At 51.2% G+C, this 24,657-nt stretch overlaps 1 protein-coding gene and 1 pseudogene across 1 annotated transcript in view; one reads left to right on the plus strand and one right to left on the minus strand.

The window, feature by feature from the left end:
- Positions 1-15,710: 15,710 nt before the first annotated feature.
- Positions 15,711-15,916, plus strand: LOC119962541 (annotated as a pseudogene).
- A 494-nt stretch (positions 15,917-16,410) lies between these two features.
- The window catches only part of dnajc10 (DnaJ (Hsp40) homolog, subfamily C, member 10), a 75,726-nt gene continuing 67,479 nt past the window's right edge, over positions 16,411-24,657 (minus strand). The window contains exon 22 of the mRNA XM_038790285.1: positions 16,411-18,184. Coding sequence (XP_038646213.1) covers positions 18,173-18,184 — 12 coding nt within the window. The 3' untranslated portion in view covers positions 16,411-18,172. The remainder of the gene's footprint in view (positions 18,185-24,657) is intronic.

The following is a 24,657-nucleotide window of genomic DNA, read 5'->3' on the forward strand; positions in this document are numbered from 1 at the left end:
GGGAGCGAGGGTCGGGAGGACCGTGGGGCCGTTGCGGGAGCCAGGAGGCGGGCCGGAGAGGTTGGTGCGCGGCGTGGGACCCTGGTGGGGCCGGGGGGGGGGGGGGGGGGGGGATCCGCGGTTGCTGCGCAGGACAGCAGCGACCGACTTGGTCTGGCAGACCACCGCGTAGTGGCCCTTCTTCCCGCAGCTCTTACACAGAGCGGAGCGGGCCGGGCAGCGCGGGCGGGGTGCTTTGAGAGGCCACAGAAATAGCAACGAGGCCCTGCTAATTTATCGGAGCGACCCGCGGCGCAGGCTTAGTGGGGGGGGGGGGGGGGGGTCGGGGTCCACGGAGGATGGTGGTGGCGCATGCCAGGAAGTCCAGGGGTTTGCTGCGCGGCCGGGGGCGTATGCGCGGGTGTTCAGGTCAGCAACCTCCAGGGAGGTTGCAAGAGTCCGTGCCTCAGCTAGGCGGAGGGTGTTCTTCTACAGCAATCGTTGGCGGATAGAAGGAGGCTGCATGCCAGCAACGTAAGCGTCTCTGATTAGAAGTTCCATGTGCTCCGTCGCCGAAACTTGGAGACATGCGCACGTTTTCCCTAGAGCTGCGAGGGCCTGGTAAAACTCGTCAAGGGATTCACCAGGGAATTGTTGTCTGGTCGTCAGGAGATGCCGTGCGTAAACTTCATTGACCGGCCGGAGAAAGTGTCCTTTGAGAATCTCTATGGCCGCATCAAAATTGCCTTCGTCTTCGATCATTGCGCAGACCGATGTGCCCACGCGTGAGTGGAGGATGTGGAGTTTCTGCTTCTTGGTGGGCTTGCCGGCTGCAGTTGTCAGGTAGCTATTAAAACACGCCTGCCAGTGTTTAAAAATTGCAGACGCATTTGCAGCATGCGGGCTGGTGCGGAAGCAGTCAGGCTTGATGCCAAGCTCCATTCCAAAATTCTAGCTGATTAAATTGATGTACCATCAATTCGACTCAAGACACATTTAGAATCTGAACTCTGGCTTTAATCAGCTAGTTGTTAGCCCGGTGATCGACTACAGAGAATGGCCGACCGCCGGGAACTCTGGGTACTTATACCCCACCTCAGAGGCGGGGCCTACTTGCCTCTCGACCAATTGGAGAGCAGTCACATGACTAGTCCCAACCAATCGGACGAGAGGTACATGACCAGCCAGAGCCAATGGGAAGCCGGTGTTCTGCACCAATGGCAGTGCTCATATCCATACCACCACAGTAGGCCTCACATTCTGTTAGGTCTTTGTCTTTCTTGGGTATCAGCGAGATTGAAGCTTGTGCTAGCGCATGTGGCAGGATGCCCTTAGCCACTGAATCTGTGAACATCTCCCGCATCTGTCGCGGATGTTTTGCAGAGGTCCGCTGGGAATCCAGCTGTCCCGGTGCCTTCCCCACCTGCATGGAGTTGATGCTCTCCATCGCTTCTCCCAAATCTAATGGTGCTTGCAGTCCCCGTTTCCTGTCCTCACCCACGACTGGCATGTCCAGTCCATCGAGGAACTGCTTCATTCTTGACACCCCTTTCGGGGTCTTGGAGGTGTACAGCCTCCGTTAGAAGGCCTGGAATGTGTTGTTGACCTTTTCCGACTACGCTACTGGTTCGTTTGTTGTCTCTAATCTGAGCTAGTTCCCTCCTGGCTGCCTGCTTTTACAGCTGGTGAGCCAGCAGGCAGCCAGGAGGGAACTAGCTCAGATTTGCAAATCTGCTTTGTTCGGCTTTGTCTTGCAAAGCTTGGCTTTGTCTCCGTGTTTGTATAGGGTTTCCCATGCCTGGCAGAGTTGGTGCACTGCTTTCCTTGTGGAGAGCAGGTCAAAGTCCATTTGTAGCTTTTTCCTCTCCATCAGAAACTCTACAGTCGGGGCCTCGGATTATTGCCAGTTTGCCTCCAGTAGGGAGCCGGCTGGCTGTTGCCTGGCCACCTTCTCTTCCCTGACTCTACGTGCTTTGCAGGCAATAATCTCACACCTGATCACAACATTCAGTGCTCCCCAAAATGCGGAGGGTGAGGCCTCCCCGTTCTGGCTGTTGGTAATACATTGGTCTATGGTCTGATATTTTCTCACAGAAAGTCCTGTCGGTGAGGAGGGCTGTGACCAACTTCCATGTGGGGGCTGGGCACGGCCCGTCTCCAACCTCCCATCCAGACAGTGAAAAATTAAATGAAATGAAAATAGCTTATTGTCACAAGTAGGCTTCAAATGAAGTTAGTGAAAAGCCCCTCGTCGCCACATTTCGGCGCCTGTTCGGGGAGGCTGGTACGGGAATTGAACCCACGCTACTGCCGATTTAGCCTTCCCCATTTTGAACCCTTTATCCCCCCCCCCCCCCCCCCCCCCCCGGCTGAAAGCTCAATTCTCCTTGAAGAAATCAATGAAAGGCTTCCATCTCCGGGCAAACCGATCAAGTGACTCTCTGAAGTTGAACTTGATTTTCCCCAACCTTAGGAACTCCACCAGGTCGCTCACCCACACCCCCGGTTTCGGTGGCTCCAAGCCCCCCCATTATTGTCTATATACTCGGACTCCCAAGTCATCCGACACACCTAAATATCACCACTTCTGGGCTCGGGGGTCACCATCACCCTCAGCACCTCTGACATTACGCCCGCGAACCCGTTCAGAATCCGTTCAGTATCGGACATGCCCAAAACATATGAACATGGTTCGTGGGCCTCCCGTGCACCGCCCACATCTGTCCTCAAACTCCTGAAAGAACCTGCTCAGCCTGGCCACCGTCATGTGCGCCCTATGAACTAGCTTAAATTGGATAAGGCTGAGCCTTGCGCACGAGGATGCGTTCACCCTCCTCACAGTCTCCTCCCACATTCCAGCCTCCATTCCCCACCCCCCCCCCCCCCCCCCCCCCAGTTCCTCCTCCCATTTCTGCTTGGCTTCCCCCATTGGGGCTCCCTCCCAGTCCATTAGGTTCTTGTAGATTTTGGACACCTTGCCTTCCCCCACTCCTTCCTTCGACACCACCTTTTTTTTTCAAATTTAGACTACTCAATTAATTTTTTCCAATTAAGGGGCAATTTAGTGTGGCCAATTCACCGAACCTGCACAGCTTTGGGTTGTAGGGACGAGACGAAACCCACGCAGACACGGGGAGCATTTGCAAACTCTACACGAACAGTGACCCAGAGCCGGGATCGAACATGGTACCTCGGCTGACCACTGTGCCACCATGCTACCCTCCTCGATCAGGATTGACCTCGCTCTTCCCCATGTTTAGCTTACATCCAGAAAAACGGCCAAACTCCTCCAAAATACTCACAATTCCCCAGATGCCTCCCAGTGGGTCCGAGATATAAAGCAGTAGGTCGTCCGCATATAGCGAGACCCTGTGCTTCACCATGACCCCCTCTCCAGTTCCTTATGCTCTAAGTGCCATTGCCAATGGCTCTATTGCCACGGCAAAGAGCAACGGGAAAAGTGTGCATCACTGCCTTGACCCATGGTGAAGCTCAAAGTACCCCGAGCTCACCCAAGCTCGCTACCAGCTCCCTATTCAACAATCGGACCCAGTCGACAAACCTCTGTCCGAACCCGAACTGCCCTAACACTTCCCACAAGTACTCCCATTCCACCTGATCAAAAGCCTTCTCTGCATCCATTGCAACTGCCACCTCCATGTCCTGTCCCTCTGGGTGCATCACATTTAGTAGTCTCCTAACGTTCACCGACAGTTGCCTCCCCTTTACAAACCCTGTCTGGTCTTCCCATATCATCCCCAACACAGTCCTTAATTCTCGAGGCCAAGATCTTTGCCAGCAATTTGGCATCCCCATTTAGCAACGATATTGAGCGATAGGACTCACACTGCTCTGGATCATTATCATTATCATTCTTTAATATTAGGAACATGGACGCCTGCGATAACGTAGGGGGGAGCTCCCCCTTTTCTCTCGCCTCATTATGTGCCCTCAAAAACAGGGGCCCCAGGTCCCCACCAAACTTCTTATAGAATTCTGCAGGAAACCCATCCAGGCCAGGGGCCTTCCTTGCCTGCATCATCCCCATGATGTCCATCACCTTCACCAGCCCAATGGGGGGCCCCAGCACCTCCACCATGGGGAATTCCGACCCATCCAGGAATCACCACATTTCCCCTCCCCCACCCCACCCCCCCCGGTATCTCAGATTCATAGAGCCTCCTGTAAAACTCCTCGAATACCCTGTTAACCCCCACCAGGTCCAGTACTCTTCCCCTCCCATCCTTCACCTTTCCGAACTCCCTCGCTGCCTTCTGCTTCCTGAACTGGTGGGCCAGCATCTAACTCTTCTCCCCGCACTCATATACTGCCTCTCCGCAACTATCCTACTGCCATCTCCATGGACACTAACCAAACTCACATCTGGAGCTTCTGCGACTCCTTCAACAATCTCACCTCCAGAGTCTCTGAATACTTCCTGTCCAACTGCAAAATATCTTCCACCAACCTCGTCAGCTGTTCTCGTTCCACCTTTCCCCTATGCACCCGGATCTATACGAACTCCCCCCTAACCACTGCCTTGAACGCCTCCCATAATGTGGCGGCCTATACCTCACCCATATCATTCAGTTCCACGTACCTTTGAATAGCGGTAACAACCCTGCGTCCAGTCTCCATTGTGGGCACTGCCCCCCTCTCCCCCCCCCGTCCACCTACAAGTGCACCCACTGCAGCGCATGGTATGAAACCATGATCGCCGAACACCCAGAGTCAACAACCCCCGCCAGCAGCACCTTGTCCACCATGACAAAATCAGTCCGAGAGTGCACCCTGTGCACATGGAAGAAGTACGAGAATTCCTTCGCCCTCGGCCTCCCAAACCTCCACGGGTCTACCCTCCATGCGATCCATGAACTCCTTCAGCCCCTTGGCCACCGCCGACACTCTCCCTGACCTCAGGCTTGGCCAGTCCAAACCTGGTTCAATGATCATGTTAAAGTCCCCTCCCATGATTGAGCGCTACGAGTCTAGGGGCTGGATTCTCCGAAAATGGGGCCAAGTGTTGACGCCGTTATGAAATCTGTGGAGTTTCACAACGGCGTCATCGGGCCCCCAGGTGCAGCTATTCAGCGGCCCACAAGGGGCTAACACGGGCGCAACGTGAAGCGCCCGAGGGAGCACCTGCCGATACACAGGTTGCGTCGCAGGTAAGATGGCCACCAGATGAGCAGCCCCGCGATTCAGGGGTGGCGCGTTGGACACCCTCCTGGACGGTGTGGAGGAGAGGAGGCTAATGTTAAACCCCGGGCCGGGCCACAGGACAGCAGGCGCCATCGCTCGCTGTGCCCAGGCGGATGTGGCCGTGTCCGTCAGCACTGTCGGGCCAGTGCCAGGGCAGCTGACCAGAGCAGTAAGAAGCTGCACGACCTCCTCAGGGCAGCCACGGTTAATACCTAGCACAGTGCCCCTGGCACCAACCCCCCTACCCCCCTCACACACTTGACTTGCCCCCCCCCCTCCCCAGGGGAATGTCCCACCCGCACCCTGACCCACATGGCTGCACCTACCCATGCCAGCAGCAATGGCAGTGTGCCCTGTGCACTGATGCCATCAGAGACACAACCCCTGGGCTGCATGTGTCGGACCGTCCAACACTGTTGCTGTTTGTGTGTCCCCCCCCCCCACCCCGCCCCACCCCACCCCACCCCAGGAGAAGTGCGCACATAACCACCAGGAACGGGAGAAGACCGGAGGGGGACGACCAGAATTGCATCCCCTCACCGTGCCCAAGAAGAGGGCACTGGACATTGTTGGCTGGCCGGAGGAATGGGAGGTTGCCGATGCGGAGGTCGGACGCTCGCCAACTGTGAACCTCCTGCCTGTATGTGGCCGCTCACAACATGGTGTGCACATCTCCACACACTCACCCCATTGCCACCACACCCCAACTTTCACCCCACCCCCTCCCCTCCCCACATCACACCTCACCCCCATCCGTCTGTCTAACCATACATGCTCTCTTGTGTCTTGCAGGACCAACCACCGATGATCCCGGCCCATCCGGCGCACCTCGCCCCCAGCCAGTGCCAGGGCCAGTGCCCCCCAGGGACCCAAGCACCGAGGGGGAGGGCAGCCGTAACAACAGTTCTCCGCCCGAGACAAGCCAGGATACCACGTCTCATGGGGCGGAAACACGGGGGACAGAAACACACAGGAAACCAACACACAGGGGACAGCCACACAGCACAACCTGACATAGGAGACCCTGGACTTTGGGTCCAATGATGACATAGACCTTCCGTCACTGCTGTCTCCTACACCCTCCACCATCTCAGAAACTATCACCTCAGCAGGGCTCTTTAGTGAGGAGACTTCTGGGACACTTACACAGCCGCTCTGGTAGAGCAGGTGGAGGTAGAAGCAGCCAAAGGGCCGGACGGTCGGAGGGCAATCCGGCTCCAGTAACCAGCTGCCGCCCAGACGGGTCTTGGGTTCCTGGAATATCCACTCCCACCCATTGATCAGTCGTCAACCCAGGAACCAGAGAAGGGGATGACGGCCATCTTCCAGTGCCTGCAGACGCAGGTGGAGGAGTCTAACTGACTGCAGGAACAGGAAGTGGTGCCGGTCATGCGTGCCACCCAGGCTGAAACCACATGGGTGGCGTCGCAGTGGAGGGAATGGGGCAAAGGTGTCGGACATGGGTCAGGTCATGCAAGGCCCGGGGCTATCTGTGCAGGCGGGGGCGAAGGCCCAGGACATGGCTGCCCATTCACAGGCAGCCATATGCCAGAGCCACATGCAGCGGCGCTCCTCAGTGTGGCCCAGTCCCAGCAGGCAACGGCTGAGAGCATCGGCGCCATTGCCCAGGTGATGGCCCAGTCCCAGCAGACCATGGCTCTGAGCATCGGGGATTGCCCAGGTGCTGGCCAGCACAGACAGTCAGGGATGGCCCACTCCCTGAGCTCCATGGCCGCTAACGTTCAGTCCGTGGTCGATACCAGAGTGGGCCTCCAGGACCGCCATGTGTCGGGGGGAACCTCGGGGTTAGGTTCCGCTAGCACTACTGTCCCACAGCGAGGCCCGGGGGCCATTGGCCACCTGAGGTAGGAGGTGCTGGGGCCCATGTCAGTGACTCCTGCAGGGGAGGCACCTGTACAGCGCCGCACCTCGGACTACCCCCCTCCTGTCCCTGGTGCATCTGGTGGGCAGCGGACAGAACAGGGTGGCACCACGCCAGCCGGGACACCCGAGGAGCAGCCTGACACATCCAGAACAGGCTGCCCAGGAAACGTGCACCAAAGAGGACTCTAGTCGCAGGGCAGGGGTCACAGCAGTCCACCTCCACTCTTGTTGTCCCATCTGGGGAACTGCCTAGGCGTAGTGAGAGGGCCCGTAAGGCCAGAAAGGTAGGCACCAGTTAAGTTGGCATAGTTTAGTTATGGGGCTATACCGACTGCATATACGTCTGCACGTTAAACACCTGTTATCACCAATAAAAGCTGCCTCTGTGCTCTGTGTGATGGGTGCGGGGGTGGGGTGGTAAGTAAGGGGCACTGTGGGTGAGGGGTGATGGAAGAGTGATGGCCAGTGGGTGTGCCATGTAGCCCCCCCCCCCCCCCCCCCAACCTTCCCCCGGATGTCCCATCACCCCGTCTCCAGTGATACGACAGGGCCATGTGATGGCGTGTCCGGTTCGCATGCAGGGACAACCAAAAGAACAAGGAACAAAGAACAAAGAAAAGTACAGCACAGGAACAGGCCCTTCAGCCCTCCAAGCCCGTGCCGACCATGCTGCCTGACTAAACTACAATCATCTACACTTCCTGGGCCCGTATCCCTCTATTCCCATCCTATTCATGTATTTGTCAAGATGCCCCTTAAATGTCACTATCGTCTCTGCTTCCACCACCTCCTCCGGCAGCGAGTTCCAGGCACCCACTACGCTGTGTAAAAAAACTTGCCTCGTAAATCTACTCGAAACCTTGCCCCTTGCATCTTAAACCTATGCCCCCTAGTAATTGACCCCTCTACCCTGGGGAAAAGCCTCTGACTATCCACTCTGTCTATGCCCCTCATAATCTTGTAGATCGCTATCAAGTCGCCCCTCAACCTCAGTCGTTCCAGTGAGAACAAACCGAGTTTATTCAACCGCTCCTCATAGCTCATGCCCTCCATACCAGGCAACATCCTGGCAAATCCCTTCTGCGCCCTCTCTAAAGCCTCCACATTCTTCTGGTAGTGTGGCGACTAGAATTGAACACTATACTCCAAGTGTGGTCTAAATAAGGTTCTATACAGCTGCAACATGACTTGCCAATTCTTATACTCAATGCCCCGGCCAATGAAGGCAAGCATGCCGTATGCCTTCTTGACTACCTTCTCCACCTGTGTTGCCCCTTTCAGTGACCTGTACACCTAGATCTCGACTTTCAACACCCTTTAGGGTTCTACCATTCACTGTATATTCCCTACCTGCATTAGACTTTCCAAAATGCATTACCTCACATTTGTCCAGATTAAACTCCATCTGCCATCTCTCCACCCAAATCTCCAAATGATCTAAATCCTGCTGTATCCTCTGAGTCCTCATCGCTATCCGCAATTCCACCAACCTTTGTGTCATCTGCAAACTTACTAATCAGACCAGTTACATTTTCCTCCAAATCATTTATATATACTACGAACAGCAAAGGTCCCAGCACTGATCCCTGCGGAACACCACTAGTCACAGCCCTCCAATTAGAAAAGCACCCTTCCATTGCTACTCTCTGCCTTCTATGACCTAGCCAGTTCTGTATCCATCTTGCCAGCTCACCCCTGATCCCGTGTGACATTATCTTTTGTACCAGTCTACCATGAGGGACCTTGTCAAAAGCTTTACTGAAGTCCATATAGACAACATCCACTGCCCTACCTGCATCAATCATCTTTGTGACCTCTTCGAAAAACTCTATAAAGTTAGTGAGACATGACCTCCCCTTCACAAAACCATGCTGCCTCTCACTAATACATCCATTTGCTTCCAAAAGGGAGTAGACCCTGTCTCGAAGAATTCTCTCCAGTAATTTCCCTACCACTGACGGAAGGCTCACCGGCCTGTAGTTCCCTGGATTATCCTTGCTACCCTTCTTAAACAAAAGGAACAACATTGGCTACTCTCCAGTCTTCCGGGACATCACCTGAAGACAGTGAGGAGCTAAAGATTTTTGTCAAGGCCTCAGCAATTTCCTCTCTAGCCTCCTTCAGTATTCTGGGGTAGATCCCATCAGGCCCTGGGGACTTATCTACTTTAATATTTTAATCTTTGGTGAATACTGATGCAAAGTATTCATTTAGTACCCATTTCCTCTGGCTCCACACATAGATTCCCTTGCCTATCCTTCAGTGGGCCAACCCTTTCACTGGCCAACCTCTTGCTTTTTATGTATGTGTAAAAGACTTGGGATTTTCCTTAACCCTATTTGCCAATGACTGTTTGTGACCCCTTCTAGCCCGCCTGACTCCTTGTTTAAGTTCCTTCCTACTTTCCTTATATTCCACACAGGCTTCATCTGTTCCTAGCCTTCTAGCCCTGACAAATGCCTCCTTTTTCTTTTTGACTACAATATCTCTCGTTATACAGGGTTCCTGAAATTTGCCGTATTTATCCTTCTTCCTCACAGGAACATGTCGGTCCTGAAATCTTTTCAACTGACACTTGAAAGACTCCCACATGTCAGTTGTTGATTTACCCTCAAACATCCGCTGAAAGTTCTTCAGTTCCCGACTAATTGTTATAATTAGCCTTCCACCAATTTAGCACATTCACCCAAGGACCACTCTTATCCTTGTCCACCAACACTTTAAAACTTACTGAATTGTGATCACTGTGCCCGAAATGCTCCCCTATTGAAACTTCTACCACCTGGCCGGGCTCATTCCCCAATACCAGGCCCAGTACAGCCCCTTATCTAGTTGGACTGTCTGCATATTGTTTTAAGAAACCCACCTGGATGCTCCTTCCAAACTCTGCCCCGTCTAAGCCCCGAGCACTAAGTGAGTCCCAGTCAATATTGGGGAAGTTGAAGTCTCCCATCACAACCCTGTTATTTTTACTCTTTTCCAAAATCTGTCTACCTATCTGCTCCTCTATCTCCCGCTGGGAGGTCTGTAGTAAACCCCCAACATTGTGACTGCACCCTTCTTATTCCTGATCTCTACCCATACAGCCTCGCTGCCCTCTGAGGTGTCCTCCCGCAATACAGCTGTGATATTCTCCCTAACCAGTAGTGCTACTACGCCACCCCTTTTACATCCCCCTCTATCCCTCTTGAAACATCTAAATCCTGGAACGTTTAGCAGCCAATCCTGTCCTTCCCTCAAGTAGGTCTCTGTAATGGCAACATCATCATATTTCCTCGTACTAATCCAAGCTCTAAGTTCATCTGCCTTACCCATAATACTTCTTGCATTAAAACATATGCACTTCAGGCCACCAGACCAGCTGTGTTCAGCAACATCTCCCTGTCTGCTCTGCCTCAGAGCCATACTGGCCCTATTCCCTAGTTTTCCCTCAATGCTTTCACTTTCTGACCTATTGCTCCTGTGCCCACCCCCCGCCATACCAAGGTTGCAGGTGCTACCGTGGGCATAAGTTAGACATTGTCTGGTGCTGTGGAGCTCGAAGCCCATCGCAGAGCGGGCTGTCATCATCCTCCATCCCATATACCAGACCCGCTGTCACTGGCAACCCAGTGCTCCCAGATTGTTGTGCCGCAGGTGAGTGTATAATGGAGGGGTGGTGCATGTGGTTAGTTCAGTGGTGGGGGAGGAGAGTGTGTTCGGTGGTGGGGGAGGTGAGGGTGGTCGGTGGTGTGAGGTGCCGTATTGTGGTGTCCGTGTCCCTGCCCCCCCCATTTGGTAAAACGTGCGTCGATCAAAGCATCCCGTGCTTGCTGGCCCAGCCGATGGCGTAGTGCAGCCTGCCGTGCATGTCCAGCCCCTATGTCCCACCCATTGTCGCATTCCCCCTCCTGCTTCTCATCTGACGAGTCCTCCTCCAGCACATCGCCCCTCTATTGGGCTATATTGTGGAGGACGCAGCAGACCACCACAATGCGACCAACCCTCTGACTCGTACCAGAGGGCACCTCCAGAGCGGTCCAGGCACCTTAAGCGCATCTTGAGCACTCCAAAACACCTCTCCACCACACAATGGGCATAATTGTAGCGGTTTTCCTCGTGGCTCTGTGGCCTCCGTATAGGCGTCATCAGCCACGACCGCAACGGGTAACCCGTTGCCCAGCAACCAGCCCTCGTACATGCAAGAGGATGAATGATTGTGCCAAGATAAACAAGTCATATACACTACCCGGGTACCTGGCGCAGACGTGCATGATCTTCATCTGGTGGTCACAGACCACCTGAATGTTCATGGAGTAGGCCCCCTTCCTGTTTGTGAACATCGGCCTGTTATCCATAGGGCGAGATGCACCCCATCAATCACCTCCTGGACATCCTGCCAACGGCAGCGAACCCTGGTGCCCGGGCATCCTTGTGGGTGCGGTCCACAGGGAACGGTATGAAACGGTCCACAATGGCATACAGTGACGGCACAGATGCACCTGTGCACCGATGCCTGCGAGTAGTCGGGACAGGTCCCCACTCGGCCACTGGAATGGCCCCTTGGCATAGAAATTCAGGGCGACCGTCATGTTGACGGCCACCGGTAGCGAATGTTTCTCCCCCCCCACCCCACACCCCCACCCCACACCTCAGTCCCACGTGTGCCATCATGTGGCAGATGTGACCGACTGTTCCCCGGCTCATCCGCAGTCTCCTCCTGCATGTCCGGTCCGGGAGGTCATCGAAGGATTTGCAGCGCAGGTACATGCGGGGCCTCATCAGGGACCTCCTTGGCAACACCACCAACTCCTCCCCCTCCTCCTCATCTTGTTCCTCCCCGTCGTCCCATCCCTCCTGCCTGAGCGGCTGCCACCTGCCCCTCTGTAGCCCGTTCTTGTGCTTCAGCCTCCGCCTCCTCTGAGCCGCATGTGATCACGCTGCCACAGAGCTGCATGCAGGGCAGCGGCCCCCGCCACGGCGGGCCAACATCACTGCATGGTTCCCAAACATTATAAACTGCAGAGGGTGAGGGGACACGTCATCATGGCACGTACACCCGTGCACAACCAGATGCCATGGATACATGGTGGACCCGGTTGGCACCGCGCACTCCAGCCATGCATGACCCCATCCCCGCCACATTGGTGCCTCCACTCCAGGTGCCCGACCCTGCTGCCATGGCCATTGTTTGGTGGCACTGCCCTCACTGCGGGTTGCTGTGGGTGTGGGCCAGGGTGGTCTCCCCAGTGGGTGTCGCTAGTTGGGTGGGGTGGCCGGAGAGGGGGGGGGGGGGCGGTAGCCACCCATACAGCCGTTAACCCTGCATTCACCCAGTGCGGGTGACCAACAAGATGGCCACCGTACTGAGTCCCTTGCACAAGCACCGCCTTGCCATATCGGCATGTCCTCCCTTCCCCCCACCCTGCAGAAGGCATGGCTGGTGTGCGCTGCGGGAGCCTGCAGTCCCCCCTCACCAACCCCTACCTCCTCCCACCGGCGCGTCAGCCAGCACGCTGGCTTAATGATTTTTTTTTATAGGTCATTGAACCATGCCATCAGGACTTCGGCCCACCAGTGCCCAGAATCGCTGAGGCCCCGGAGAATCGGTCGTCAGGGCACCCAATGCAATTCTCCAGGATCTTCCCCAGCACCTGCCTGATGAACTCCACGTCATCCGAGTTTGAGCCACAGACATTTATCAAAACCACCGGTATCCCCTCCACCTTCCCACTCACCCTCACGAACCTCCCTCCAAAATCTGCCACAAATCCCTCACCTCAAACGCCACCAGTATGCTTATCAGCACCGTCACAACCTGTGTCTTCATATCGAATCCCGAACGAAAGACTTTCCCTATCACTCTTTCCTGAGCGTGTCTGATCTCAAAGTCCATGTCCACCTTTAAGCTCAAGTGCCCGAACAAACGCAACCATTCAACTGGCCCATTCAGCCCTCTCACATTTCATGTGATCAACCTGGTCGGGGGGCCCACCCCCTCCCTCCCCACTCCGATCAACCATATTCTTTCGAGAACCAGTCCCCTACCTGTGATACGTGACCCTCCAGGCCCACCCTCTGATGCCCACCGTCAACACTCCCTTTCTTGTTTGCTGCGCCACAACAATCACACCTTTATCCGCAGCACCCCCTCCCTCTAGAACAAACAACAGTCACATCCCCTTTACTATACTAACCACCTGGCCACTCCCCACTGTAGCCGGAGGCTCCTACCCCCTTGAGATTCCTCAACTACACTCATACCTCCATAACACAAACAACGAAATAAGAAAAATGTGCACTGCCCCTCCATGTTCCCAAACACACCACAGAACCCAACAAAACATTTAAAAGGAGAGAGGTTCTCGAACAACCAACAAATAAAAAGCAATAAAAATGGCAGAGAAAACCAACATCTGCTCACTCCTCCTCCACAGTTCAATGTCCTCCTGCTCCTGCCAGTCCATTGTCTCTTAAAAACTCCATCGCCTCCTCTGGTGTTCCAAAATAATGTTCTTGGCCGTTATGAGTCACCGAGGTGCTCCGGGTACAGCATCCAGAACTTCACCCTCTTCTTACGAGGGAGCCTTCACTCGATCAAACCCAGCTCTCCTCTTTGCCAGGTCCTGGTGCACTCGAAGTTCAATGCCTTCCCAGGTGCACCTCCTCGTCTGCCTTGCCCACCTCAATATCTTCTTCATAGCGAGGAATCGCTGGAGCCGTACCACCATTGCCCTCGGCAGCTCGTTCGCCTGCGGCTTTCTCATAAGCACCATATGCGCCCGGTCGACCTCCAGGGGCCGGTCGAATGCCCCCCCTCCCCTGTCAATCAGCTTCTCCAGCATCTTGGCAACATATGAGCCAGCGTCCGCTCCCTTGATGCCTTTTGGCATCCCCACAATTCTTAGGCTGTGTCTCCGGGAGCGATTCTCCAGGTCCTCCACCGTCACGTTAGCACAGTGGTTAGCACTGTTGCTTCACAGCAGCAGGGACTTGGGTTTAATACCCAGCTTGGGTTACTGTCTGTGTGGTCTGCATGTTCTCCCCACATCTGCTTGGGTTTCCTCCGGGTGCTCCAGTTTCCTCCCTGTTCAAAGATGTGCAAGTTCGGTGGATTGGCTATGCTACATTGCTGCTTAGTATCAAAAAAGATTGGATGGTGTTGCTGGGTTATGGGGATAGGGTGTGGGCTTAAGTAGGGTGCTCTTTCCAAGGGCCGGTGCAGACTTGAAGGGCCGAATGGCCTCCTTCTTTACTGCAAATTCTATGATTCTCCTTCAGCCGCTTCTGGGTCTCCCGCATCATCCCGATCTCGGCCGCCAATGAGGTAAGCTGCTCCTCGAGCTCCCCCAACGCTTCTTCCATTTTCTGAATGGCCTGGCCCTGGGTCTCCAGCCTCTGTTCCACCCGATCAATTCTCGCTTTTATTGGTTTCACCACCTTGGCTAGGTCTTTCTGGGCTGCCCTTGTCTGCTGGCTGAACGTCTCATTTAAGAAGTCCATCAGATGCTCCATTGACCACTGAGCAGACAGGGCTGAGCCTTTGCCTTCCACCATCTTCACCTGTGGCGCACAAAGAATTTTTTGCTCCAATAACTCCCTTCTCGACCCACTTCTGGTCCATGGATCCATTCACCAGCACCACTAATTTAGTTTAACATTCCTCAGTCATCTCAAAACTTTTTTCACCAGCTGCTCCGCCCAGCAAACGGGGAAAGGACCAAAAGAACAGCCAGAGTGGGAGCTGCCAAATGTGCGACCACTCACTCCATGGCCACCACCGTAAGTCCTGTTCAGACAAAGTTAACTGGAGTGTTTACTTTGCTTGAATGATGGATTTATGAGATTATAGCAAGTTATTCTTTGCAATCTCTTTTGTCAATGTCTATTTATTTGGACAAGATTAAGAGGCGCAAAGTGAGGTAAAGCTTCTGTTACGGATACTATAATGACACTTGTCTTATTGACACTTATTTATATATTTTGTATTAAAAAAACTTGCTATTTTTTAAATCAGTTTTTTTACAAAGCAGATTTCGGAGTGGGTGCTTTATTTGAATCAGCATTTCAACACCCCATTATTATGATTTGGCTTATATTGTTCATACATGGTGAATAGGCATGGAGATTACATGAAAGGGGCCTGGGTTAAGACCTTTAAAATTTATCTTTCAAAAGGTTCTGAAATCCTGATTACGGTTCACGACAGAGGACAGTGCAGATTCCACAAAAATTGCGGGGACTAAGAGATGTCTATTCCCATAATGGAGCCAACAAGGTCAGAGGTGCAGGAAATGCTGGCAAAAATTGCCAGTGCCAGGAATGGGGGTGAGCGTCCTTGATTCAGGACCAGGACACTATTTTTAAAATGGCTTCGGAGTCACTGCTACTCAATGAAAAGCCAGTCTTATCATTCAATCTGAATATCCTGCTGCTATGACCCCCTCCAACCATCAGGGTCAAAGTTTCACTTTCCTTGCTACTTTTCAGCATGGTTTCAATCTTATGTTCTCATTTCGACCTCATTACCAGGCAGTGTCAGAAATGCCTTCAGGCAAAGTATAGTAAGTAAAGAAACCCGGAGCTTGCAATTAGACTTGATATCAATCAGCCAGTAGAAAGTAGGAAGGTATTAAAGATTAATTTTATTTAAAATGAATATGCTAATCGCTTCTCGGCCTTTTGGCTAAGATCAAGTGTAGTATCTGCTCGGCCTTTTGGCTCAGATCTGGTATGTCTCTCTTGTGGGGACCATGAATTGGATTCAATTTGAATTTGAATTGGTTTTGGGAGTAGGCAAGGAGCTGGATTAGGGGTTTGCCCCGGTCCACACTTTGAGCTCTGGCTTTGCGACTCAGAAAAAGTAATTGAAAAAATAAAAATAAAATAAAATGAATACGCTTTCTCAGAAAATAGCTGATCAACATCATGTATGATGTGGATTTTGATGGTTAAACAGGAATTGAGTAGCACCATACATAGCGTTTGCAATGCAGGTATTGCTGATGTAATTCATGCCTACAAGCTACCACACAAAAATCTGGAAGAAATGATGCTGCAGTCTTAACTTCTGCACTCGAAATTCAAAAGAAAAGCTGCAAAAAGAAAAACTTATCCCTGAACAAAACGTTAGAAAACCAAATCTCGTATTGCCATAAGGAAATAGGAATTCTGACAGCAAAACAATTGTCGACAAAGCTACAAGTAAAACATACCAAATAGAAGAAATATTCCATCAGCACAGGAACCATTCAGTGCCACAAGGCCACTAAATATATTGTGCCGAGACTATTCCTAATGAATAGACTTTTCAGCAACTCTGTGGTGGTCTTGTTGTACGTACTGAATGACGAAGAATCAATAACATTTATGAACCATATTCCAATTTATTAAACTGTAACAATTATAGAAACCACTATAAATGCAACAATTACATTAAAAAAACATTAACTGGATCCAGCATCATCCTTTCTGAACTTGCATGTGAGTGGTTAAAGAGTTTGTGCTCCCTGGGATAAAAACAAACCAGAATTTTCACTGAAGTTATCTTTTGGTTGTTTGTATAGATGTTCCTTTTAGCACTATAGTGACACAAAGGTTACAGATAAAAGAATAAAATGCTACAATGTTAGATAATTTAATTTGGTTGACCTGAATGCTGCAAACACTACACTGAAGTGATTTAAGGCATGTGTGAAACGTTCAGTTAGGAAAAGAAAATGCTTATTCAGCACGTCAATGGCCAAGGCCAAAAGGCAAGACTCAAAATTCATTGGACACTTAAAAATGTAATTCACAAAATAGTTAAAAGTTCATTCTGTTCAGCCTTTGCTCCATATAAAATATCAGCGACTTCTCCCTGAAGTACCGCTGCAATACAAAATAAAACCCAGGTTTATTTCTTAAATTGCTTTAGCAGTTTGTTAGTGAAATGTATCAAATTTCCAAAGATTGGCAACACCTCATTTTGAAGAATGAACCCTTCTCCCCGCACCCCCCCCCCCCCCCCCCCCCCAAACCTAAAACCTACATTTCTTCCTCCTGGAAAACATTAAGTACCACATAAACCTCAAGCATTTATTTGGTAGATTCTTCCTGCACAGCAAGAAATAAGAGTTCAATTGAAGAATAACTGTCCCATTTGATTACACGGGTCTCAAAGCAATGTCAGAAAGTCCAATGCTGTAGTACACTTACAATTTAAATTCATTATTATACAACAGTATTTTAATTGTTGGGACGGATGAACTAGAATATATGTATACACAATGCATTGTAACAAAATATACCTTGGAAATAGCCACAGTTACAAATGCATTGATTGTTCAATTTAGAAGAAGTGTTCACTAATGTTGCTTAGGCCTTAAAGTAAAATTATTTCAAAAACATTAAATAGGCAAACCAATTCAACAATTCAATAAAACCTACAGTACATAAAGAAAACTGGTATAAATTTAATTGGGTCTTACCAGCAACATTGTAATGCTCAAACCCCCAACTATTTTATTCAAAGCCGAAAAATCCAGTACCCTCCAAAACAATGAAAGGACATCCCTGATCACTTTAAATCAGAGCTTTGCACAAGTCAAACTTTCTTTGCATACAAAATAATCATTTCCACATAACATAGCATCAGTGCATAATGTTACCAATGATCCCTTCAGCTTGCTACCGTTAGCAAAACAAACTACAGCAGAGACAGCTGATATTGAGAAGTCTCAATTTCCCAATTAATTTACCACGTTAACTGAATGGAGTGGAATACTAAAATGTTAAACACATGCTATTCAGAAATGTTTTAATTTGAGATAGCAGGTCAATAGATGTCAAAAATACAATCGTACATAAGTTTTCAAAAATATAAAATTTGCTAAACTATGGAGCTATCAAGGAACCCTTTACCAACTTGTCAAAGAGGAATTTACTTCTGCACATCATTCTGCTTGTTCATCTAATTTTATTTAAGGGTGAATAACCTAGTTTATAGAATGAGTTCGATCTCATATCCCAAAATGGAATACAGTTTGTTGTTAAAATCTAATTTGCTTTAAATATTTCAGGTTTCGGTTGCTGATATTGCTGCTTTCCAGTTGGCATTGCAGCTTCTGGGAAGCAATGCGTCTCAATTTTATAGTTCATCCTGAAATAGGAAAAAAGAATTAGAACCAACAGAAGAAAGCAACTTTATCTGAAGGCAAAAGAAAAGATCAAATGCAATTAACAAATGGAGTACATATAGTGCGACCAAGTGATAAATATCTTAAAATATAAGCTGAAAGATTTCTTGGGCTCACCTTTGGTTTAAGGTTAACAATTAAATTGACAATCAAATACATTTAGCTGGAATCATAGAACTCCTACAGTGCAGGAGGCCATTTGGCCCATCGGGTCTGCACCGACCCTTGGGAAGAGTACCTTACCTAGGCCCACTCTCCCTCCCTATCTTAACCTACACATCCCTGGACACTCAAGACAATTTGGCAAGGTCAGTTCACCTAACCTGCACATCTTTGGACTGTGGGAGGAAACCGGAGCACTCGGTGGAAACTCACATAGACACGGGGAGAACGTGCAAAGTAAGCACAGTCACCCAAGGCCGGAATTAAACCTGGGTCCCTGGCGCTGTGAGACAGCAGTGCTAACCACTATGCCACCCTGTGCAAAAAAAAAAACTACTAGAATTATTTTCTTAGAAATGACAACTCAGAATCATAATGATCTCAGTCCTGCCCATCTTGTGCTCTTTACAGTATTCAAACATTTGGAGGTAATTAATCAGAATTCCTGTATAGGTGATTTAACAGTCTTTCTCAGAATCTAAAATAAGAACTTTGGGCAAATCAAAAGTAGCTATTAAAAGAAATCTCAGTACAACAAATATAATCTCTTCCAAGACACACACTCAGTGCTGGATCGAACTTCTGGAACTGATTAACACTATTGTGGGAGCACAATCGCCACAAGAACCACAACAATTCAAGAAGGCCCATCACTATGTTATCATGGTAGCTAGGCAAAGGCAACAGAAGTGACCGGGCCAGCTTCTCTCAATATATAGAGAACAAATAACTTCAGGAAAAATTAGACCTGAGCTTGTGACGCAACAGAACTAATTTATGGTGTGTTTACTTTTCAGAAAGATTTTTTATGTTCAACAGAAAGGCAGAAATGAGAATGTAGTGATCTTCTGCTTGAAAAGTTCACACTGTGTTGATCACCTTGCTGCAATGTACCCAGGCACTTCTAATATCAGTCAAAAAGAGAAATATAGGGCACGATCTAACAGAACAGTGTGTGTCATTTGTGGCGGAATTTGCTGGGGAATTCCCTCCGACTCTGCCTGCGAGTTGCCCATCGCTATCTAACGACACCTAGTCACTTTTTTGAACACTGGGCCACTGGCTTAGCCCACACAAAGAATTATTTTCATCACTGGGGAGCTAAACTTGCTGGCCCGACCGGCTCCTCAGAGATCGGGCCACCATTTTGATCTCTAAGTGAGATTGAAGGTCCCCCACATCCAGCAACCATGACCAATGTCGCCCCCCCACACACAGGCGCATTACCCCACACCACCCCTCCCCTAAGTGAGAACACGCCGTTATGGGGTCCCCGAGGGTCACCCTCACCTTCTTACAGCACCCCCCCCCCCCCTTTCCAGGACCCCCACCCTTCACCATCCCAAACTCCCAGGACCCTACATACCTGTTCTGTGTCCCCGCCATCCTTCATAACCTCCTTTAACCCTCCTTTCATGGGCATGACCTCTTTCAGGCCTTGCCGCTTGGCAGTGCCACCCTGGCATCCAGTCACTGTAACCTGGGAGTGCTCCTGCTGGCTTTGCAGTGCCACCCAGGCACCTTGTCACTGATAGGATGGTATTGCCGGCTGGGCAGTGCTAAGGTTCCCTCATTCCAGGGGCGACCCCGTTGTATCCCGACCACCCAGGGGACCCCGATAGCCCCGGACCAGTACTGAACAGTGCCCGGCTGGGGCCTCTCTGGGGAAGCTGGTTAAAACCTACTTCAATGCGCAGGGTCTGGTCCCGCCCATTGTGGGTGGGATTCTGGTTGCATCATCTCGCGAGATTTGGGTAGATCCCGAGAGGTGTCATGGCTGCTGGGAAGCCTCACCCGGCATCTACTGACCACGTCGTGCTCCCCGGCGGGTGCGATGTGGCTGGTAGGTCGCGCCCATGGTCTCTACCAGCAGCAGGGGGAACATAGAACATAGAACAGAACATAGAACAGTATAGCACCTGAACAGGCCCTTCGGCCCTCAATGTTGTGCCGAGCCATGATCACCCTACTCAAACCCACGTATCCACCCTATACCCATAACCCAACAACCCCCCCCCCCCCTTAACCTTACTTTTATTAGGACACTACGGGCAATTTAGCATGGCCAATCCACCTAACCCGCACATCTTTGGACTGTGGGAGGAAACCGGAGCACCCGGAGGAAACCCACGCACACAGGGGGAGGACGTGCAGACTCCACACAGACAGTGACCCAGCCGGGAATCGAACCTGGGACCCTGGAGCTGTGAAGCATTTAGGCTAACCACCATGCTACCCTGCTGCCAGTAGCACAGAACATATCTGACTTTCAATGACCTTTCTTCTCAAAAAATAGAGTCCTATGGTATTTTAAGTAGAAAGAAAACCACTTATAAACCCATCCCTCACAGTCAAGACCATTTAATCTCTGGTGCTCACAAGGGAAATATTCATTGTAAAACGGTGAGTCATTTCTCCACGGTACAGGTGCTATACGAATGCGAAGTTGTTATTCAATGCTTTGTCTGCAAAATTAATCCTAACCAAGGCATCAGTGCCACATGGGTGGAAAGCAACAAAATTATGAAATCTCAAAGAATATCACTCTTCATCGCTGTCTAATTACCCATGCTGAACCCAGATACCTGGTCGTTCGCCGACCTGGTGACCCTAGTGGACCGCTTGGTGTGAGGCCTTGCGATGCCTCCACGCAATGGGAGGCCCACCTGGACCTGCAATGTGCGGTGGCGATCTCCAGAGAAAGCGCTGAACAAGGGGTCTAGGAACTCCAGGGACTGGCAATGCTCAGTCTGGAAAGCCAAAGCAAGTGCCAATTACACTCGGCTAGAACTGAGGAGGCTAGTTCCTGACAATGGGACACCTACCGGAGGAACGCGGGCTGCTGTAATAGAGGATTGGAACACGTCCGCACATTCTTCCTTGACCAGGAGGAACTGGAATCCGACCACCAGCCAGCGGGGGCTGCAACAGGCCACAGAAACCAGGGTAACAGGAGGCCCTGAGAGGAACTACCCGCCTGCCAACACGCTAGATGCAACCGCCCCCCCCCACGTGGCAGGGCTTACTACATGGAAGACGGCGACAGCACCTGCCAGTAGTTACACTGTGTAGCTGTGCTAAGAATGGCGCCCATCCGTATTTCCCTGCAAATTAATGGACACCAAATCTGCATGCAACTCGACACTGGGGCAGCAGTCTCAGTAGTCAGGCGCCGTACCTTCAACCGCTTCCGGTCTGGCCTTCTATTGCTGACCCAGAGTCCAGACGCTTTGTAACCGGAACACACAGAGGACGATATGAATACACCCCACCTGCCCTTTGGGGTACCCTCCGCTTGTCCAATATTCCAGCACGCATGGTGGTCTATCTAGGCGACGTCCTGATCACGGGACGTCTGACCAGGAGCACCTAGAGGTGCTGAGGCATTTTGAAGAAGCATTTCTTCCAGTGGGAGAAATGTATCTTCATCGTCGCCAAAGTAACGTAACCTCAGCTATTGCATAGACCGCCATGGCTTGCACCCGGTGGAAGCAAAGGTGCAAGCAATTAGGCAGGGTCCCATACCAGGTGCCCAACGGAACTCCGATCATTCCTAGGCCTGGTGAATTATTATGCAAGTTCTTCTCAAACCTGGCCACCACTTTAAACACCCCTCTACCACCTGTTGAAAAAGGAGCAACCAGGATGTTGCCTGGGATGGAACATTTAAGTTATGAAGAGAGGTTGGATAGGTTTGGGTTGTTTTTGCTGAAGCAGAATAAACTGAGGGACGACCTGATCGAGTCGATCAAGATTATGAGGAGCATGGACAGGGTGGATATGGAACAGCTGTTCCCCTTACTTGAAGGGTCGGTTAAGAGGGGACACAAGTTCAAGGTGAGGGGTGGGAGGATCAAGGGGGTTTTAGGAAAATCCTTTTACCCAGAGTGTGGTGACAGTCTGGAACATACTGCCTGGGAGGGTGGTAGAGGCGGGTTGCCTCAAATCCTTTAAAAAGCACCTGGATGAGCACTTGGCACGTCTTAACATTCAAAGCTATGGGCCATGTGCTGGCACATGGGATTAGGATTGGCAGATCAGATGCCTTTCATGCGGCGATGCAGACTCGATGGGCCGAAGGGTTCTTTCGGCACTGTATTTTTCTGAGAGTCTGTGAACATTGGGGATGGACCCGGGAGCAGCAGGTGGCTTTCGTCAAGGTGAAACAACAACTCATCAAGACTGCTAACCCACTCCCACCCATACCGACCACTCCTGTTGACCTGCAAAGATTCTCCCTATGGTGTCGGGGCCATGCTGGCCTACACCATGGATGTCGGATCTGAATGTCCCATCGCATTCGCCTCAAGAGCTTTGGCTGACCTAGAGAGGTGATATGCTCAGATCGGGAAGGAGGGTTCGGCTGTCATGTTTGAGGTCAAGAAATTTCATCAATTTGCCTACGGGCATCGCCTCACAATTCTCATGGACCACAAACCTCTCCTCGGGCTCCTCAAGGAAGATCGAGCGATTCCCCCATTGCTTCCGTCTGCATCCAGCAATGGGCATTGCTGCTCGTAGCAAATGGTTATGTTTTGGAGAACCCCTCTGGGGCCAAGTTTCCCCATGCCAACGCATTAAGCTGTCTGCCTATACTGACAAGGCCAACTCCACCAATTGCGGCCAGCGAGGTAATTGCTGTTCTCCATTTTGTGGACTCGTTACCAGTCATAGTGCCCTGTATCTGTGGGTGCATCCAGACTGATCCTCAGCTATTCCGCATCCCCTACATGTTGCAGTTTGAGGCTCAGCACATGGCTTTACCGCAGGAACTGAAGGCCTGCACCACGCAGGGGTTTAGCATAGAGGACCGGGTGCGCCTTTGGGGGCCTGCGTGGTGATCTGAAAGTTGACACGGGCCGCTCCTGACGGACCTCGACAATGGACACCCAGGCATGAAAATGTTAGCTCGAAGCTACGTTTGGTGGCCCAGCACCGATGCAGACATCGAGCAGGTGGCCCAGCGCTGTGTCTAGTGTCAGGCACACCAGATGTTGCCTCCGGCAGCCCCGCTCCACCTGTGGGAGTGGTCAGGTTGTCTGAGGTCTTGCTTCCATTTAGACTTTGCAGGCCCATTTCAGGAACAATGTTCCTCACCCTCGCTGATGCCCACTCCAAAGGTCCTCAAGATACAGGCAATGGCGGCCCAGACCACCACAGAAAAACTCCGGCACATTTGCAGGAGACAGTGCATACCCTCGGTGCTGGTATCAAACAATGGTACAGTGTTTACAAGTGTGGAATTTGAGGCATTCATGTCCGCCAACAGGATTAGTCACGAGGACCACCTCATACCACCCAATTTTGAATTGGTCTGCTGAATAGGCAGTGCAAATTTTTAAGCTTGGAATGAAAAAGCAAGCATCGGGATTCTGAGGTACCTGCTTGGATAGGTTCTTATTCTGCTATCGGATGACCCCACTTGCCCCGATGGGCATCACACCAGCCGAGATGTTGATGGGTTACCACCTCCCTTGCCGCTTGAGTCGTGTTCTTTCGGATATTGGCGGAAAATCTGCTGTGAACCTTGGAAGACACAGGCCACTGCGCGGGATCGCCACAAGAGATGCGGTACACGTCCAGAACCTCGGCAACTGGGCCGCTTGGATCTCGGGCATCAGGTTGGTGGAAGCGGGTCCAGTTTCTTACCAAATATGGACACAGGACCATGAGTTTAATCGCCATGTGGACCATCTCTGAAGCCGTGTGCCAGATACTCCAGCGGGCCATTGATTCGGACATCCCGGCTCCGCCGTCTTCACCACTGCCCCTGTTACCGCCGATGCACTTGCCTCTGGCTAGTTTAGCACACTGGGCTAAATCGCTGGCTTTTAAAGCAGACCAAGGCAGGCCAGCAGCATGGGTTCAATTCCCATACTAGCCTCCCCGAATAGGCACTGGAATGAGGCGACTAGGGGCTTTTCACAGTAACTTCATTGAAGCCTACTTGTGACAATAAGCAATTTTCATTTTCATTTCATTTGAGGATCCAGAGATCCGAGATGCCAGACGAAGAACCACCTAGCTTTGATTCAGAATGCAAGATGGACATTCTGCCTCCACGGACGGTGCCTGTGCCGGCTCTCATGACCGTACCAGCAATGGCAGCGCCACACAGGTAGTCATCATGGAAACGCCACTCCCGTCCTCTGATACTGTGAGGTCTGTGCCTGAACACTGTCCAGTGTTATAAACACAATGGAGGTCCCAGGATCAGGACCATGCGGTTCCTCATGACCTCCCCGGAATATGAACTTCCTCTTCAAGGCGGTGG

This window comes from Scyliorhinus canicula, chromosome 2 (genome assembly GCF_902713615.1).
Source record: "Scyliorhinus canicula chromosome 2, sScyCan1.1, whole genome shotgun sequence".
NCBI lineage: Eukaryota > Metazoa > Chordata > Chondrichthyes > Carcharhiniformes > Scyliorhinidae > Scyliorhinus > Scyliorhinus canicula.